At 47.0% G+C, this 18517-nt stretch overlaps 1 protein-coding gene across 8 annotated transcripts in view; it reads left to right on the top strand.

The window, feature by feature from the left end:
• Positions 1-18517, top strand: part of IQSEC2 (IQ motif and Sec7 domain 2) — a 79821-nt gene that overhangs the window by 27515 nt on the left and 33789 nt on the right. For 2 of the 8 annotated variants that reach the window (XM_012734303.1, XM_012734306.1), the window contains exons 2-3: positions 2725-2754; positions 14438-14533. In XM_012734303.1, the coding sequence (XP_012589757.1) occupies positions 2725-2754; positions 14438-14533 (126 nt within the window). Of the gene's footprint in view, positions 1-2724; positions 2755-12529; positions 12649-14319; positions 14534-18517 lie in introns of those variants that run through there. The other 6 variants (XM_004694998.1, XM_012734305.1, XM_012734304.1 and 3 more) reach the window with 5 other exon arrangements.

The following is an 18517-nucleotide window of genomic DNA, read 5'->3' as shown; positions in this document are numbered from 1 at the left end:
ATAGGTTTCAATAAGTTACCATTTATCCAGCTTTATTTCTAAGGATGGGAATTGGCATAGCCAAGCCTTTTGAGAGCACCAGAGTGTTAAGTGGCCTTTCATTACGAGAAGTCTGTGAGAGTAATGGGAGAAGCAACCTCTTCTCCTGACATAGATTGAGATAAGGAAACCAGCTACGTGGTCTTTGCTCTGACATGTAGACAGCTGAATCTATTTGATAAAAGAGAAGAGTGTTGGAATTCTGAGGAAAGCAAATATTTTAGGATCTGAAGACTGTTGAAACGCTGCTACCATACCCCATAACTTTGTAACTGAGAAATCAAAGTCCAGAGATTCTTTCTACCAGTCTGTGCTTCTTCCCGAAAGAGTTGGCACCCAGCTTCCTAAAGAGAGGTGTAGAGTGACCAGGGCCAGTACATCAGTCCTGAAGAGGTGGAGGATAATCCAATATTGATGATGATTGTTAACTATTCATAATTAATAGTCTATTAATTGCACAAAGGGCTGTAAACCTCTGAGGTGGATGTAGCCCTGTACTGAGGATCATATGAGGCTCTGTATATGCTTGAATTAGTAAGAATCAGTCTGCAGTGAGAAGTGGCTAATTCACTTAGCATCAGGCCTTGGCATTTGTTTGTCCTCAGCTGCCATCTTGAAGATGCTTTTGGACCAAAAGTACATGTCTGGTAACCTCTCCAAAGGAAGAGCCCTCGTGAGGAAAGTCTAGCTTAACATTGGGGATTGAGAATACAGTCTTTTCACTGGAGCTTGTGGTCCAGAAATGTGTGGTGGCGAGAATACAGGGTTTGGAGTTCACATCATGCTCCCCTGCTTGTATGACCTAGGACAGATGATTTCAACTTCAACTTAAAATTGGATAAGCAATTCCTACTTTGCAGGATCAGAGAAGATGAAATACAACAGAAGCCTAACACCATCCTGCTCTATACTCAGGGCCAAGTGATTGCTCACACAACAATGGGAATGACTATATATGTTGATTATGCTCCGAAGTACTTTTGGTCAGGGATTTGTATTCCTGGGTAAGGGGCCTGGTATACAGTAGACTGAATAGCCAGGTTCTGGGGCTTGGAGGTGGGGTGCAAGACCCCAAAGACCAGCCTGTCTGGAGCAGTGGGTTAGTTTTAGGGAGAGACACAGGCTTAAACCTTCGGGCTACTGGGGAGTCACTGAAGATAGGACCCACAGACCTGGTACTTGTAAGTAGTTGGGCCAGGCTTCAGAAGCAATCTTACTGCTGCAGAACAGATGGAAGGTTTTAATAAATTGAGAAGGTGCTTGGGAGCTCTGGTCCTGTCTCTTTAGGGGGCTGAGGAGGCTAAAAGTTTTCCACTGTCACAGCTGGGCATCGTGTGCTGTGCTATGTGCACAGTGCAGTGTGCAGCCTCACATCACCCTGGGTGGTGTTTCCCATCACCCCTTTCCCATCTCACAAGTGAAAAAGCCAGGGCTGGTCATGGGGGAGTATCTTCCCTCAGATGACGTGGTAGGAAGGAGCAGAACTGGAAGTGCTGTACTCATCTGCTGTCTGGCTCCAGCACCCTAATGCTTGCTTGTCCCACCAGGCTGGTGGGGCCTCCATTTCCATTTCAACAAATCCTCCCTTCCGAGGTCCACCTCCGCTCCCTGTGTGTCCTTCTCATTCTGCACTCAGTACAGATGATGCTCCCCTGCTAAGGTCCTTCACCTGAGTACAACCTGTGTTGTGTCCATCTGCCTCCTCTTCAGTCCAGTCTGGGAGAGCGTGGCTGGAGACTGGGAAGAGGAAGAAGACAAAGGGGGAGAGGAAGACACTTCTCACACTCTCCCACTTCCAAGTTCCCTTCTCTCTCTCTCTCTCTCTCTCTCTCTCTCTCTCTCTCTCTCTCTCTCTCTCTCTCTCTCTGCTTTCTGTCTCTCTCTTTCTCTCTATCTGTCTCTGTCTTCCCCTCTCTCCCCACCCCGGCCCCCCAGAAACAGCCAGAGGGGTGTGGTTCAGACTTCACTCATTCCCTGGTTTCCCTCAGAGCTGTCCCCCACTCCAATCTCTTTTTTCATCCTTCCTTTGCCTCTGAGGGTGCCTCACAATGAAGAAGGCAGACCAATGTAGTAGAAAGCAACCCGGCAGCTGACTCACTTAACCCCTCAGCCTCATTCTCTTCATCTGGAAAATAAGCAGGTTGGACCAGGCAATTGGCAAAGCCTTTTCTATGTTGTTAATAATACCTGGCATTTGTCTGATGGTTTCCAAAAGGCTTAATCATCGCAACAATACTGTGAGGATTGACCTCATGTTACAAGTGGGGAGACTGAGGCTCAGATTCTGAGGGGAAGTGACTTACCCAGGTTATGGGCTGGTAAGTGGCAGAGCCACTATCTGAAGCTCTGTCTCTGTGTTTAAAGCTCAGGCTTCACTCTTCTCGCCGCTGCAAGCCACCTCTCAGCACACTGAGAAGGTTTCGCTCCTCACTGTGACCCACCTCCCCACATGATTGGTTCCTGACCTCCCCTCCTGTGCATTCCATGCCAGCCACACTGCCCTCATCCCTGCCCCAGTAACTGGCCAGGCTCTGTGTCATTTCACAACCTTTGTACTGACTATTCTGTCTGCATGAAATCCCCTCCCCCTCTTTTCATGACATGTGCTAAGCCTCAAGGGTGCTCTATAAGACAGAGAGAAGATGACTACAGAGTACATACTGACTTTTTTTTTTTCCCTTTCAGATCTGATGGTGAGAATTCCAGAACAGTCAGGTCAGTACCTCTTTTCTTTCATAGTCATTGGGAGATGGGGTTGGGATGAGGTGGGGCCTCCATTTTGTTATTTTGGTATCCATGGGGAGGAGTAGGGGCCAACTCAGAGGGTTTTATCCCATTGTTATCAGGGTGAGTATGAAGTGGAGTTGTGGGGATGGCTGGCATGGGGAGGGAATAAAAACTCTTCCTCAGTCTTCCTCAGCCTCCTGGGCTGAAATGAACACCAGAGGGGCTCATAGGAGCTGTTCAGATGGGAAAGCCATCCTTTGTCAGCTCTGGGCTTGGAACATTCTCTATCTTCTCCTCCCAGGAGAAAAGAGCCCTTGTCTTCCTGGTCTAGTGTTTGAGCTCCACCCTAAGCTGTGCTAAACCTGAGTGGTGGGATTTGGGTGAAATTTTGATGTGATATATTCTCCACAGTAGAAACATGTTATGGTGACAAGTGTGTATTTTTTAAATTTCATTAAGTTTTCAGGGTGTGATCAGTCGGCCACTTGAGGAGGTGGGAGAAAAACTGGGGTGGAAACAGAGCTGTTAGTACATTTCCCATGAACCCATCAGAAGCTTTGCGAAGACTCGGTATCGAGTGTAGGGACTCTATGGAAATGTGCGGGAGTCACGGGAGGCTTACTCAACTTAGCAAGGCGTAATGGTATAGGGCTCTGAGGTGAGACGGGCCCAGGCAGCAGAGGTATAGGATGGGTATTCCTGGTCTCAGTCAGAGATCCAGCTGGCACATATAGCACCTTGAGTAGAATCCACTGAGCAAATCAATTGGAGGAATGCTACCTTTCCACTGGGCGACTGTGGCCCCTAACAGGGTATGCAGTTTTGTGAGCACAGAACAGGCTGGATTTAAGTCCCCACTATGCTCTCTGGGCTGTGAACTCTTGTTCAGTTTAAGGCTTGTCCGACCAGGGCCTGGCATGTCTCATTCCAGGGCCTGGCATGCAGGCAGTGGATATGGGAGGAGGCCAGAGAATCCCAACATACAGATGGAGGTGCCTGATGAGATATATCATGTCTCAGCATCCCCAGCAGGGAGTGTGGCAGGAGCCCGCTGATGCCAAGGGCCAAAGTCAGGGCTGTGGATGAGGAGCAGGAAAGCAGGGGGAAGGTGATGGACACAGTCAGGCCCAGTGTCTAGGTAGGGGGTGTGTGATCCCAGCATGCGGCCAAAGGGTATAGCGTGGGCCTAGCCTGTCCTAGCATTGAGGATGGTACTCCTCTAGCCAGAGTACAGGACCCCCTGCCTCCCGTGGGTTTAGAGAAAGACAGCTTGGGCTCACTCCCAGGCAGCCTCATGGATATGCCTGCTGCTTGTTGGGGAACCCAGTTGAAGGCATCTCTAGTGTTTGGCTCATCCCAGCAGTGGAGTTCTTGGGACCTATAGCTCAGGTTATTTAATAATCATAAGTCATGTGATATGTCGGACTTTTCTTTTGTTTGATCATCCCAGTGACACTGTAAGTGGAACCTCGCTGACCTTATCATCATTGTTTTACAGTTGAGGAAGCTGAGGCTCAGGCTGCTTATGGTTTTGCCTACAGCCACACAACTAATAGACGGCTGAGCCAGGATTCAAACCCAGGTCTGCCTGGCAACAAGCCAGAGCCCTGCCCACAGCGTCACTGCAGGAACCCTCGGCAGCCTTATAGATAATAATAGCCATCCTCATCCTCGTACTAACATTAGTATAATAGCAATTATCATTTTCTTCTCACATACTAAGTACTCTGAGCATAACCTTATTTAATGCTTAAAGCAGTCCTACTAGACACGGATCCCTGGTTTGTAGAAGATGAGGACAGTGAAGTTCTCTAAGAGGGTCAGTGCATTGTCCAGGGGAAGCAGAGCCGTGGGGCAGGTTGGCATCACTCTGACTCATTCTGGACTGTCTGGTTCCAAACCCAGCATTTTTTTTTTTTTTTTTTTACTAAGAGCTTCTCCTGATACCATCCTGGGCCATAGTCAAGGAGGTTCTAAGAACCTTGAGGACTCAGCAGTTGGGGAAGCAGGGGTCAAAACTGGGCTGTGGAAAGGGCCTGAAGAATAGCATTGTGGGCCTTGCAAAAGAGGTAGGAATTCCCTTCACTGGGGGCCAAGACTGGCTGGGGCCAGCTGAGGATGCTGTGGGGCCCCACGTGTAAATTACTGCTCTCACTTCAGCTAGGGGTCAGGGACAGCTTTCTGGAGAAGGCAGCCTCCAGGCGAGTAGAGCCCGGATGACTAATGTGCAGACTTTGCATCAGGAGGGCATCCCTGGAAGTGGGAGCCAGCATACACAGGAAGTGAGGGTGGGGTTAGAGACGTGGGGGGTTGGGGCCAGCAGTTGGGCTAACACAATCTGGGCAGGAAAAGAACAAACATTGAATCTCAGAATGCTGGTCTGGGCTGGATCACAGACTTCTGCCGTGAGCAGTGGGAGCCAAGGAAGGCTGGAGGGGAAAGACGACTGCAGCACAGAAGAGGCAGCGTCTAGAGCTAGGCAGAGGGCTCTATTTATGGCTCGGTTGCTCTCCACTTGTATGTCTTTGGGAAAACCTATTGTTCCTTGGAATCCAGTGTCCCCATCTGATAAACTCTGTGTGTGTGTGTGTGTGTGTGTGCAAGCACGCGCGTGCGCGCACGCATAGCGGAAAGGGTTCAGAGTATAAAGAAACATGAAGGAAGATGGGCTGGGCGAGGTCTTCCTGTGTAGAAGCTGAACAGTGAAGAGCAAGCAGGGTCAGTGGGTTGCAGACTGCCCCTGGCAAGGCCCAGGACTGCGGGCTAAGTGTACAGAGCTGGAGGAAGTATGCAGCAATGCTCAGCATGAGAGTGGCTCGACATATTGTAATGCCCTCTCCCCTCCCCCGACCCACTCCGGTGTCATAAACTGAGAGTCAAGCTTGAGAAATGCGGAACTTGAAAACAGGGAGGCAGGAGGGGTGTATACTTCTGCCACCAGATGTGGAGGGAGCCCAGGCCTGGAGGGGCTGCTGCCACAGTGGGGGTCAGGCTGGAACTCAGGGACCCTGGGGACCAGGCTGGGGTTGCTAAGCAAGCAAGGATGAGAGCTGGAGGAGGTGGCCTGTTGCTAGGAAAGGAGGGAAAGGGTGGGGGAGTCACTGACACCCGCAGAGCCAGGAATGTCCCCATGGCAACAAGAACCGCAGTCTTGGGGAGGAGAAGTGGGAGGAGGAGCCAGGGCTGGCTCTGTTCCCAGAGGGGGCCTCCCACTCTGGGCCTCAGTGCCCCCATCTGTGCAAGGGGAATTTGAATTAGATAATCTCTACGATTCTTCCTTGTTTTGACCTTCTGGCACTCTGGGGTGCTCGAGACCACAGGAACCATAGGCCCCCTCGCCACACATCCAGGAGGCCGGCCATCTCCGTGCCGTCCCAGCTGTGTCCTCTTCTTCACCACCCGAGGCCTCCTTTCCTCAGCCTGCGTGCTCATCCCAAGGTTCCCTTCCCACCATTTCCTCTGCCTGGGACCTTGTCACAGATGGCAGACTGAATGCTCCCTGGCTGGCCACCCTAGTCCACCTAAAAGCTCTCTCCCTGCTAGGATTCTCCGGCCTCCAAGGTCTGAAATCTTAGTAATCACAGTTGTCATTTATCAAGTGACTTCTAAGAGCAGAGCTCCACCCAGGACACGTAACAGGCTCGGATCGTCACAGCGAATCTGTGGTCTCATCTGCCAAACCTCCATTCTGCGAATGACACAGAGCTCGGAGAGCTCATGTGACTCAGCTGAGGTCTTCCACATACTCAGTAGAGCCCAGCTTGGGGCTTGGCTCCGTAGTTAGCTCTCCTGCCATCTACTTAGCAGCAGCACTCACTGGGTGATCACTTGCACTTTACCTCTTTTTTCTCATTTCATCCTCACATTATACTATAGGCTATGTATTATTATGATCTTGCAGAAGAGGAAGCTAAGGGTTAGAGAGCTCAAAGTGTGCATCCGGTGGTAGAACTGGGTCAGATGTAGACCATCAGAGCTGTGGTCACCATGCTCTACCACATCAACTCCATCATTTTCCAGAAGCACAAGAACCTTCCCTGTGTACCAGGCCCATGTTGGGTGACTCGTGGAGGGTAAGAAAGCAGGCTGCAGAGACAGATGAGCCAGCTCCTGTGAGCCCCAAATGGGAGGATGCTAAGGAGGAGAAGCCAGTTCTAAGGACAAGAGCCTAGAGTGGGTAGAGCTAGAATCTGACAGTGGGGTGCGGGTGGGGAGAGAGTTGGGTAATCTTTCCAAAGGAGCTACCTTTCCAGGAAGCCCTTGAGGGGCAAGGAGGGTTCTGAGGGTCCTCCCTACCTTTCCTGTTTGTGTTCCCCTGTCCCCCAGTCTGGCCCAGCCCCAGGAAGTGGGTGACCCCTCAACTGGCTGCATGCCTGGTTGGCACCAAAATAAACTTGCCGCCTTTCTCTTTCCCTCCCCTCGCCTCTGTCCCCTCTGTCCTGGCTTTAATTAGCAGCCCTGGGGATGAGTCACTTGGCAGCTGGGGAGGGAGGCTGCTCAAAGCCCAGTGAAGTCTCAACTCCTGCCCTGAGCCTGGTGGGCAGCGCCACTGTGTTCACACGTGTGGGTGCCCTCCTGCTCGTGGCAGCTCTGTGTCCTTGGGTGTGTGAAGGGCGCAGGGGGAGCCCTCATACTGGTGGGTGTCCCTGCATGTCAGGGTGTCTGCGTAGAAGCATAGCTGGTCGCCACCGTCTTTGTCTCTATATGCCATTGAATGTCAGCGTGTGTGTTGTGTGTGGCTGGAGCGTGTGTCTATGGCAGTGTCAGGAAATGAAGGAGCATTTGGGTGAACAAACACAAACGCTTTATAATTGCATTCATCCCTCCCTACATAAGTGTTCTTTCTGCTTTTTTGCTTATGCAAGCCCTACACTTATATTCCCAATTTTCCCTTGTCTTAGTCTGGTACATTTTGTTGCAGGGAACAGAAACCCACTCAAACTCACTCAAGAATAAAGGGGGTGTGGGGGGGGGGACTATTGTGAGGCTCCATCTCCCAGAATCTAAGAACAGTAAATGAAATATGGCCAGATCTCATGCCAGCTGGAAGTGGGACCAAGAAGTCAAGGACTAAGACTGCCCTCTTCCTGGGTCTTGGGGGCCCATGGCTCACTCTTTCATCTCGCAAGGCCTGCCCGGTCCCTGTCACCTCTTTGCCACTCACTCCTCTTTGGAATGACTTCTCTGTTTTGCATAGGCTGACAATGGCTATGTGACCTTCCAGCCTCGGGGCCTATCCCCACTTGGCTGTGGCACTTCTATCCAACCTGTGGTGACACACAAGGTGCTGCAGAAGGGACGTGGGTGAAGTAGACAGTCAAATACCTGGTTCTGGGTGTTTCTTCTGTAATGAGCAGTCTGTATGTGTTCACAAGTGAGGTCAGTGGGGGGAATGGGCACCTGCTAGAGGCCCACAAATGTCAGCTTGACCATTCATTAAGGTTTGGGTTCCTGTTACACTCCAAGCTGACCTTTGCTCACTATGCTTTCAAGTTCCATGGTCTTGCATCAACACGCCATTCCACCTAAAAATTTCCCCATATTTTATGCCCAAATAACATTTAAGTGCACCATGAATGTTACCACCACTGCCACAGTGGTGATTTTCATAGCTTTGGAACAACTGGCATAAAGCTGCTCATGGTATAGCTGCTACAAGTTCTTGGTTGCTTCAGGAATTCTTACATTTTATTAGTGCAGGGACTGAATTTATAGTTATCTGCAGTATATAATTACAAGCGCACATTATCAATATTATCAGCTTGACGCTTGAGCTGACTTTTCCATTAGAACAAACCCTGCAGTTTTTACATTAATTACAGAGGGAATTAATGACCCCTTAGACAAGTTTTCACCTATGAGTAAAGAGTTTGGAACCAGCTGTGGCCATAATGACTGTTCTCCAGACGCAGGGGCAATGCCCATGACTCTGACCTGAACCTTGGCTTGGCATCCTCTGACTGACTAGAGGCCACCAGCCCCTGGAGGCCTCCTGTTCTGACCTGGCACAGAGCAGGTGTTGTTACTTTTAGTAAAAATCATAGTTTTCGTACTGTTGTTAAAGACTTCTGTATGTAACTGATAAACCTTACTAGGAGAGATCACCCTAGGCTCAAGGCAGAGTCTTCTTAAACATGCCTCTTACCACCCCCCCCTTTTTTTTTTTTACTATTCAAAGCATGTATAATTGCTTTGATTCATAAAATGTCTGCTATGTGTTAGGTACTGGATGAGCACTTGATACACAACATGTATTATCTTAAATCTTCCTGGCCGTCATGCCAAATATGGGAAACTGAAACTTAGAGAGGGTAAAGTGACTTACTGTAAGACTTCCGCCCACCCACCCACCCACCACCTGCTTGTGACTTATTGGGTACCTACAATGGGCAAGGCTCTATGCTCAATAAAGTGCGGTTGACACGATGGTGAATGATAGAGACCCACTCTGAGGAAGCTCACTTGATGGTTGGGATATGGACCAGAAAATAGTTACAGAGGATTACTAGGGATGTTCGGGTCTGTGGGAGAGCATCTCAGTACACCCAACCCCACTTGAGGGTGAGGGAGGCTTCTCCAAGCTGACAACTAAGGTGAGACTTAAAGATGAGCAGATGTTAGCCTATCAAGGGATGGGGATGAGGTAAGGTGGAGTGGTGAGTGTTTGGCACCTTTATTAATGAAGAACTTTTAGCCATATTTGCAGTAAGAAGGGGCCATCATGAGAATGGTCTGGAAAGGGGTAAGAAGGTAAATTGGGGAACTGGAATGGAGACCTGGTTGATTAAGCCTAGAGCTTTCACCCTTCCTGGGCTCTTAGAAATATTTGTGCATGTTAAATATATTTAAATAGTATATTATACTATTTAAATTATATATATATATATTTATGCAGGGCTCTTAGAAATATTTGTGCATGTTAAATATATTTAAATAGTATATTATACTATTTAAATTATATATATATATATTTATGCAGGGACAATGGGGGTTGGGGCACTCCCAGGCCAACTCTGTTGGCCTGGCCAGCATTAGGTCAGGATTCCATTGACCACAGTGCCCTCTAGTGTCCATCAGCCCATCTTGCAGCCTCCACCTTAACATGGAGAGTCTCCCATCACAATTTAATGAGCTGTGTCTAAGTGCCCTGTACTGGGTGCTGGGAACACTGGGATGAATAAGAGACAGCCCTTGTCCCCACAGAGTTCTTGGCTTAGAAGAAGCAATAGTGTAAACGGACTATGTGAGAGAAGTTCAGGGAAGTTGTCTCAAAAGGAGGAGTCACGGCAGGTTCCCGGAGGCATAAGCTCTGAAGTGATTTGTGAAGAACAAGGGAGGGGGAGCAGGCGGTTGGCCATGGCAGTGGGATAAAGTCTTTGGGGCAGAGGGTGGCACTGGCAGAGATGAGCCTCAGATAGCAGAGTGGCAGGAAATTGCAAGCACTTCTCTCTGGGCAGAGCGCAGGCTGAAGATGCAGAGATAGCTGGTTGGAGGCAGGACCAGCTCACACAAGTTTCTAAGATGCCTGCCTTTGGCTCTTAGTAGCCATTTAGTGAATGGAATTATAAAAGGAGCTCCCTGCCCTTTTGAGATGCTAAACCCATCTGAGGATTTGATGAAAGCTACCGTACTCCCCAGATATGTGTCCTTCAATATTTACTCTTTAATATTTTTCATACAACTTCAGGGAACACCCCCCCCCCACCGCCAATGCATGGAGCATAGGCTGCCCAGTCACTCATAAACACAGCCCTTATCGTGCCTGCCAGGGCTGCGCATCGCCTTACCTGCGTCTCCATTCCCGCCTCGCTTCCTTTGCCTTTGCCTCTCACCCTCCTCGGCCTTTTTGCAGTCCCTGGAAATGCCACCTCAGCTCCTTTGCCCAAGTTGTCTGCTCTGCCTGGAACCTGCTAGCCTCATGGTTTACTCAGCTTAATTTCATAGTTTTTGACTGGCTGTCTCCTCTCTCAAGTATATGCTACATGAAAGCAGGATGTTGACTCGAGTCACTGTTGTATCCAGCTCCAGCCCCATGTCGCACACGCAGGTGAATGAAGGCCTGCCGGTGTCCTGTGATGGCCAGGACCCTCACCCTTAGTTCCTTCTTCCCTTCAGCCTTTGGCAGGTCATCATGAATCTACTCCATATGCCCAGATATGTATGAATTGCAAGTATGGCTACTAAAAGCTATTTTCCTAGAAATCCTCATATCCTTGAAACAAAAGGCTTCCGTGGGTCTCCCCTGCCTCCCTGGGAGAAGGGCAGGCTCTTGTGCTAAGATTCTTCATCACGCTCCATGTTCATCTCACTGAATTGTCACAGCAGCCATGAGGTAGGAATTGTCACTCACCTTTTATAGGTAAATACACTGGGCCCCAGAGAGGTCACTCAAGTGAACTTGTACCTGATTCTACTGGGCACATGTTGCCTCATCAGAGAGGGAGAGGTGGCTTGCCCCAAGTCACACAGCATCATCCCTAGAGCCAGGACTAGAATTTCCAAGCAGGACAAGAGGAAGCTCTGGACCAGAGGTGCAGCTCTTACGGCAGTAACTGCAAATGCACCAGGAGCAGCTAGCTACACAGGAGCTAGGGGAGTTGCTGAAGGAGAGGGGCAAAGCGTGGGCTGAGTTAGAGCCCCAAGATCTGGGGCTCCATGAGGTGGGCGAAGGGAAAGGAGGCCACAGAGCGCCCACAGGTGCCAACCTGTGGTGGTCTGCAGGGCCTACCCTCAGCAGCCTTGGCTTCCTTGAGAAGAACCAGCTGACCCGGCAGGGAGGCAGGAAGGCAGGAAGGCTGGGCTGTTGCCTGTCAGCTCCTATTTCTTCCAGATCGCTGGTCCCCTGGCCCCTCCCAGGGCTGCCTTCTGCTCAGAACAGCCAAGGGCCAGAGTTCTGGGGCTGCGAAAGGGAAGTTGCACTTTGAGCTGGATCTGTGTCATTCTTCAGGAACTCTGCATCCTTCTCAAGTCCTCCAAATTCCATCCTTCCTCCAGCCCAACTTGTATCAAGGAGCGAGATTACTTTGGTAGTTGGGGGAGTCAAGATGCCTGGATTCTGCTCTGACTGTGACCTTTCTAAGATAACCCCTGCTCGAAGCATCAGATTCCCCATCTGTACAATTAGGCCAGACAATTTCCTTGGAAGAACAACCTCTCGATTATGGCATTTCTTCTGATTTTTGTTTGTCTCTTTAGCTAGTCCAGAAAACAACACAGAAGAGAGTAAGAACTTGTTGCAGTGAGAAAGAGTATCGGCTAAGGCCTCATCTTGATTTCCAAAACTGAGTGATATGGGTTTTACTTGATCTAGAGCATCCAAGAACAGTGACCAAAGAGAGTCTCTTTAACTGTGCCCTAAATTTGAGGACCTCTGAAAGCCTTCTGTAGTCACAAGGAGTTGCTGTGGCTGTGGGGGCAAGATTCCAGATATGGTAATGGTCACGCTAGGTCCCGATCTCATGGTTTTGCCACTTACCAGCTGTATTACTGGTGTCCCGTTCTACTTGCCCTCTCTCCATCTCTGTTTTCTTCAGGAGGTTAGAGCTAGTGACACATACTTGACAGTGTGCTGGGGAAGATTCCAGCCCGAGGTACTCCTAGGGAGTCCAGACTGGGGTTTGGCCCAGAGGAATCACTGCTGCTCTCAAAGCTGCTTCCTCTTAGCAGGAGTTCCCAGCCCTCCTGGGGAAGCAGGGGAAGGAGCAAAGTTTCCATTTGCTGTCTGGCCTGTGGCCCAGCTGGCCTGGCCCCGCCTCCCCGTTCTTCCTTCTAGGGAAGGCCTAGGGAGGAAGGGCTGGTGCCACAGTGGAGCCACCGCCTGGGCCAGGGGCCCTGCCCTCTGGACAGGTCTAGACCTATGGAGCCCCCAAGGAGGAGTAGCAGGTAGGAACCTGCCCCCTACCCAACCCCACAGCCTGGCTCTCTCCCTGCCCAGACCTGGACCCGGTCCCTGGGCTGCTGATTCAGCAACCTCTTGGCTTCCTGGTTCCTGGATTCCCTCATGGATTCTTGGAGGCTCTGGCTTGCGGGAGGGAGCCAGCTTAAGTGGGTAAGCCCCTGGGCAGCTGGTACCCAACACCACAAGGGCCCTGGAGCCCTGAGCCGCACGGTGATGGGTGTGTATTTGGTAGCTGCCCTAGCCCGGAGCTGCAGCGCTCCCATAGGGGCTGAGAATCTCTGGTACCAATATTCTAGCAGCCTCAGGGGCTCCAGGTTCAGGTTTACTGAGATAGCACTCAAGGACTTGGGCCGGTGACTGGCAGATAGATGCCACTTGAGAAGCAGTTGGTCTGATGAGAAGAATCTCAGATTCAAAGATTATTTGTAAGGTTCTGAGATTTGGGCATCCTCAAATTTACAGCAAATGAGACAGTAGGCAGTTGACCTGGCCTGCAGCCCCACGCCTAGCCTTTACTTGGGCTCTTGCATGGCCAGGCCCTGACCATAGCTTACCTTCAGGGGCTTGTGTATGGGGAACAGGGACTGGCTGGCCTGGCGGGCTAGCTCTCCTGCTGGCATCTGCCCGGCTTCGGGCAGAGCAGCGACGAGGCCCTGGGTCTCACGCTCCTGCAGCCTTTCTATTCACTTCCCATTCTCTGGACTTCGATCCGATCCCAGGAAGCAGGAGGCACGAGAGCCTTTGGACTCTACGTTAGGGGCGGGGGCACAGAACCGGGGTGCGGGGGGGCGGGTGGAGCGTGGGCCCTGCCCAGGGTTGGGGGTGCAGCACTGGCCTTGGAAGCAAAGATTCCCACTTAAATCTCCCTATCCTTGGCCCACTGGGCCCCACCTGCCCACTAAGCCCAAAGTCCTATCCTGTCACCAAGACCACTGAGACCTTGTCAGCTCTCCTCCGCCTCGCCTCTCCTCTCCTTTGCTCTGGCACTCTGCCTCTCCCCCGTCTTCTCTCTGTGTCTTTTGTCTTGCCCTCTCTCTGTCTTTCACTGTCTTTCCCCTTTTCTGTCTCTCCCTTTCCTTGTCTCTTTCAGATTCTCTCTGTCTTTCCGCTCTCCTCCTGCAGTGTTTCCTCCATTTCCCTGGTCTGGGTTCTACTTTTGCACCCAGAGCCTCTCCCCTTTCCCTCCCTTCCTCCCTCCCTTCTTATGAGGGGTCTTCTAAAAAGGGGAGCTCCCCTAAACATCTTTTCCCTTTCTCTTTCATCCCCTTCTCTCCTTCCCCCTACCCTGTGGCGTCTGGTGTGAGGAGGGCTCCTTTCCCCCTTCCCTTCTGTGGTGTCCCGGTGTCTCCGTGGCTGATGTCCCCACCACGGAGTCACCTGGAACACAGGAGGCTCAGCCCGGCTCTTTTGTCTCTGCTGCCCCCTGTTGTCATTGTGTTCTGTTTGTGGTTCCAGTGCCGTCCTCTCTTTCTTGACTTTGTGGTTTTTTTCTCTTTTTCTTCCTTCCTTCCTTCCTTCTTTCCTTCCTCCCTTCCCCCCCTCCCTGTCTGTTTTCCTCCCCATCTCTCCTTCCCTCCTTCCCTTCTTTCCCTCCCTCCTTGCCCCCCCCATTCCTCTTCTTCCATGCCCTGTCCTCTACAACCTATTTCTCCCAGCCTTCCCTCTTCCCCATTCACTTCTTACCTCCTTGTCCTCTTTCCCTACCCTTCCCCTGCCCTCCCTCCTTGTCTCTCTCTCTCTGTCTTTCTCTCTCTGTCTCTCGCTGTCTCTCAGGTCCACAGCGTCTCATACTCTACACCAGTATTGCTGTCCTACTCAGGTCCTTGACTCCATGAAGCTTACCCCCTCAGGCAGGCTGGCAAAGAGCAGGTAAGAGCTAGACCCATCCCTTCCCAATTCCTCCCCCTTCCAGATAAATATGCAATACCATTACCAAACCTCACCCCCATCTCCCTCTAGATCCTGGAGTGATTGTGGAATGGGTGTCTGAGCATGTGAGGTGAGTGGCTGGGGGGACCAGGTCAGGGCCTAAAAAGGATGCTCAGAGTCTACAGTTCATTCTTCCTTAAAGAAAATCCTTCCTAGATACCTGCCCCCCAAAGCAGGAGTGATTGATGTAGAATATGTAAAGTATGAGCTGTTTTGAAGGATGAGTAAGAGTTTGCCAGTTGGATAGGATGGGGAAAGGCGTTTAGGCAGAAGGAACAATCTGCCCACATCTTTGGAGAACATTATTTCCAAGTTACTTAGAAAAACATTTTACATTTTCTAATGCTAATGCAATAGAATGAAAGATTAACCGCAGTGGCAAAAAGGCTAGACCCTCCTTCCAAGAGTACTTGTGTTAAAGAGGAAATAAGAATGGAATTTGGAATTTATAGACTATTACAATAAAAGTCAATGAGAATTTTGTGTATCAAAACCTATGGGATATAGCCATGGTGGGCTCCCCAGAGGAAAATTTGTATCCTTAAATGATGCTTGTATCAGATTCAAATTAAATTATTTCACTTAAGAATCTAGAAAAAGAACAACAGAAAGAAAGGAAAACAATTACTATAGAAAAACACTAATGAAATAGAAAAAGAAAGCTGATAAACTAAGAGGTAGTTGTTGCTTTTTTTTTTTTTTTTAAGACAGTTAAACTGGATAGACTCCTCTGGCAGCTATGACTGAGGAAAAAGCAAGAAAACAAATAAAATTAGGTATGATGAAGAGAACTTAAACATAGATTCTGAGGAGAAAAAAAGTTATAAATAAAGGCTTTGAATACTTTTACACCAATAAACATGAAAATCTATATCAAAAGGTAGTTTTCTAGGAAAATGTTAATTACCAGAGTGACTCAAGGAGTGGCACAAAACCTTAATAGAAGAAATTAAAAAGATGGTCAAAGTTTACTCCTCTAAAGTGGTACCAGGCATGGTTAGTATAATTGAAGTTGCAGTTTGATGGAAGTCCTATTAAATCTTGAAAGATCAAATAATAAAATATAGACAGCTTCTAAGTTCATTCTAGAAGACTAGTGAAAGAAAAACTTTAATCACATATATTAATGGAGCAGCAAATATTTTAAATAGAAGATTCTCAAACTGTATCCATTAGTGTATTGAGTAATGTATCATGACAAATGAACATTCATCATGAGTAGAAGGATTGGTGAATATGAGGACAGCTGTTATTTTAATTGATTGCATTAATAAATTAAAGAGAAGATATCATATACTATATCTCCATATGCTAAAAAGTAATCTTATACAATTAGACATCATTCTTGAATTTTAAAACTCTTAGTATTTTAGTTATCTCTTGCTGACTTGGGATAATTTGTTGCACAACAGTATTTAACTAATGTAGTAAGCTAGGAATCAATGAAACCTCCTTAACTTAGAAAGAATTCATATCAGAAACCAATGCAATCATCAAATGTAACAATGAAGTACTAGATAAATTTCCATTAAATTCAGGAACAAAGTAAGGAAGACTGTTATTACTAATACTAGCTAACATTTTTCTGGAAGTTTTATTCAATATGGTTAAAAAATGAACTAAGTAGTATAAATACTAGAAAGAGTCAGAAATTATTATTAGAAAGAGTAAGAAAGATAATATATATCCAAATCTCTAGCTTCTCTGAATACCAGCAATGACTAATTAGAAGACATACAGAAAAATATGTCATCATATAGAAGACTATAAAGTTTCATAAAAGCCTATAAGAAGACTTGAATAAATCAAAAGTTATGTCCTATTCATAGGTGGGCAGATTCAATATGGAAAATCTGATACTTTTTCCAGTTTGGTTCAGAAGTTCAAAGCATTTCCCATAATATTTCAGAATCGGGTAAATGGATTTAAAAGTTAATTTGGTATAGTAAATTACCCATGAGTTACCTAGAAAACTTTGAGTAAAATGAAAGGTGAGTTGGACCTGTCCTATTAGATAAAATTGTAGTAATTACAAATATTATATCATAACAGAAATAGAGGAATACATAAATGGAACAAAATAGAGAGTTTGGAAACAAACCCATATATTCATAAGGGAAGTTAATTATTATAAAGAGCATATTTCAAATAAGTATGGAATCAGTAAAAAGAGTGGAACTATTGGCTACCATTTGGGAAATAAATTAAGTCAAGCCCTTACCTTATTTAAGAAAAAAAATGACAGGAACAAAAGTGTCAGAGGAAAACCTAGAATGTGTCTATAATATGAGGATAACAAAGCCTTCTTGAGCATGACTTTGAAGCCAAAGTAAAGAGCAGTAATTTCAATAACATTAAAATGAATACCTTCTGTGTGGAGAAAGATATATACAAAGTGAAAACATAAACAATAGTCTCTAAAAAAGTAGTTGCTACATAGATATCAAGCAAAGGCTCATATCTCTGAACATCAGTAAGAAAAACATACACAATCCATTTAAAGTGGAGAAATAATAATATTTGAATTTGACAATTCAGAGGAGAAATAGACAATTAGCTAACAAATGAGAAAGGAAGCTCAAGCTTTCTAATAACTAAAGAAATGTAACTAAAATAATGAAATTATTATTTTTGAATAATCAAAATGTTAACAATTAAGAGTTGTGAGGAAACAGCACCTTCATATGTCTTGACTAAAATGCAAAATTAGTCCTTTTTATAGGCTCAATTTACTAGTTTTCACCAGAAAACTTATTTTCGCAGACCTAGACCCTTGTCTTAGAGGTAGCTTTCTCAAAGTTTTATTACTAGATAGACCTCAACTGGGCCAGCCAGAGGCCATTTCTAAAACATTTCAGTCCCAACTGCAAGAATAAGCCATACTGTGCACCTCTTATATCATATGCCTTAGGATAGCTGGAAAATGATATTTTATCAAATGTGAGTATCTCATTTGTTGGTCTCAACCAACTTTTTTTTATTTTTTATTTTTTGGCCAGAGAGTGATTTAATTCTTAGTTGTTGGAATGTAGGTAATTATCATCTTTTCTTTTCTTTTTTTGAGGTCACTTTGGTTTAAAACATTATACATGGTTTAGGGGAGTAACTTCACATCTCCTCAGATGTATGTGTTGTATGATACACACTTCTGAAAATAAAGACAAGATTATATAGGTGGAAATAGTCTTTATTTTTAGCCAGTCTATGATCATGCTAAAGCAACAGGAATGCCTTCTCTATATTTTAAGGAAAATATAAATTCATTAGGAGTTTATCCTTCAAAACTACTTCTAGATAATATGCAAAGATGTTCATTGCAGCATTGTTTGTGATAGTGAAAAACTAAAACAACCTATGTGTCCATTCAGAGGAAATAGCTTTTCTCTGGTGATCTCCCCATGCTCTGTAGCAGATCAAATGAAAAAAACACAACTCTAGATAATGGTACAACAAGATCACCAAGACTTGTATGAAAAAAGAGCAAGTTGCAGAACAGGACCTAGAGTGTGACCTCATTCCAAATAAAGTCCATAACAACAATGAAAATATCTTATACATACCCTATATTAATTTCAAGATTACTGGCCTTTTCTCTTGGTCCCATTCCCTCGTTTTTACTAACTCATTTCCCTCCTCTTCTATGCCATTTCCTTTATCCAGCTGTTCAGATCTTGCTTTTCTTTTTAATACTACCTTATTCATTCAGCAAGCATTTGTCCTGCCTGTTTCAGCATAAGCCTTGAGCTGAACCATGGTGAGGCATGGGAATGAGTGATGTTTGTTACTATTGTCAGAAAGCTCAAGACCAGAAGGGAGAGAGACATATAGCACTGTGGTGTCATTGGGATGGGACAGGAGGCTCAGAGTATACTTAGCCCCACCTGGGAATCAGGGAAGGCTTCCCAGAGGAGGGGACATTTGTAC

Source organism: Condylura cristata, unplaced genomic scaffold (genome assembly GCF_000260355.1).
Source record: "Condylura cristata isolate star-nosed mole 26May11 unplaced genomic scaffold, ConCri1.0 scaffold00053, whole genome shotgun sequence".
Classification (NCBI taxonomy): Eukaryota; Metazoa; Chordata; class Mammalia; order Eulipotyphla; family Talpidae; genus Condylura; species Condylura cristata.
The sequence above is the reverse complement of the archived record's forward strand: the minus strand, read 5'-3'. Positions and strand labels throughout refer to the sequence as shown.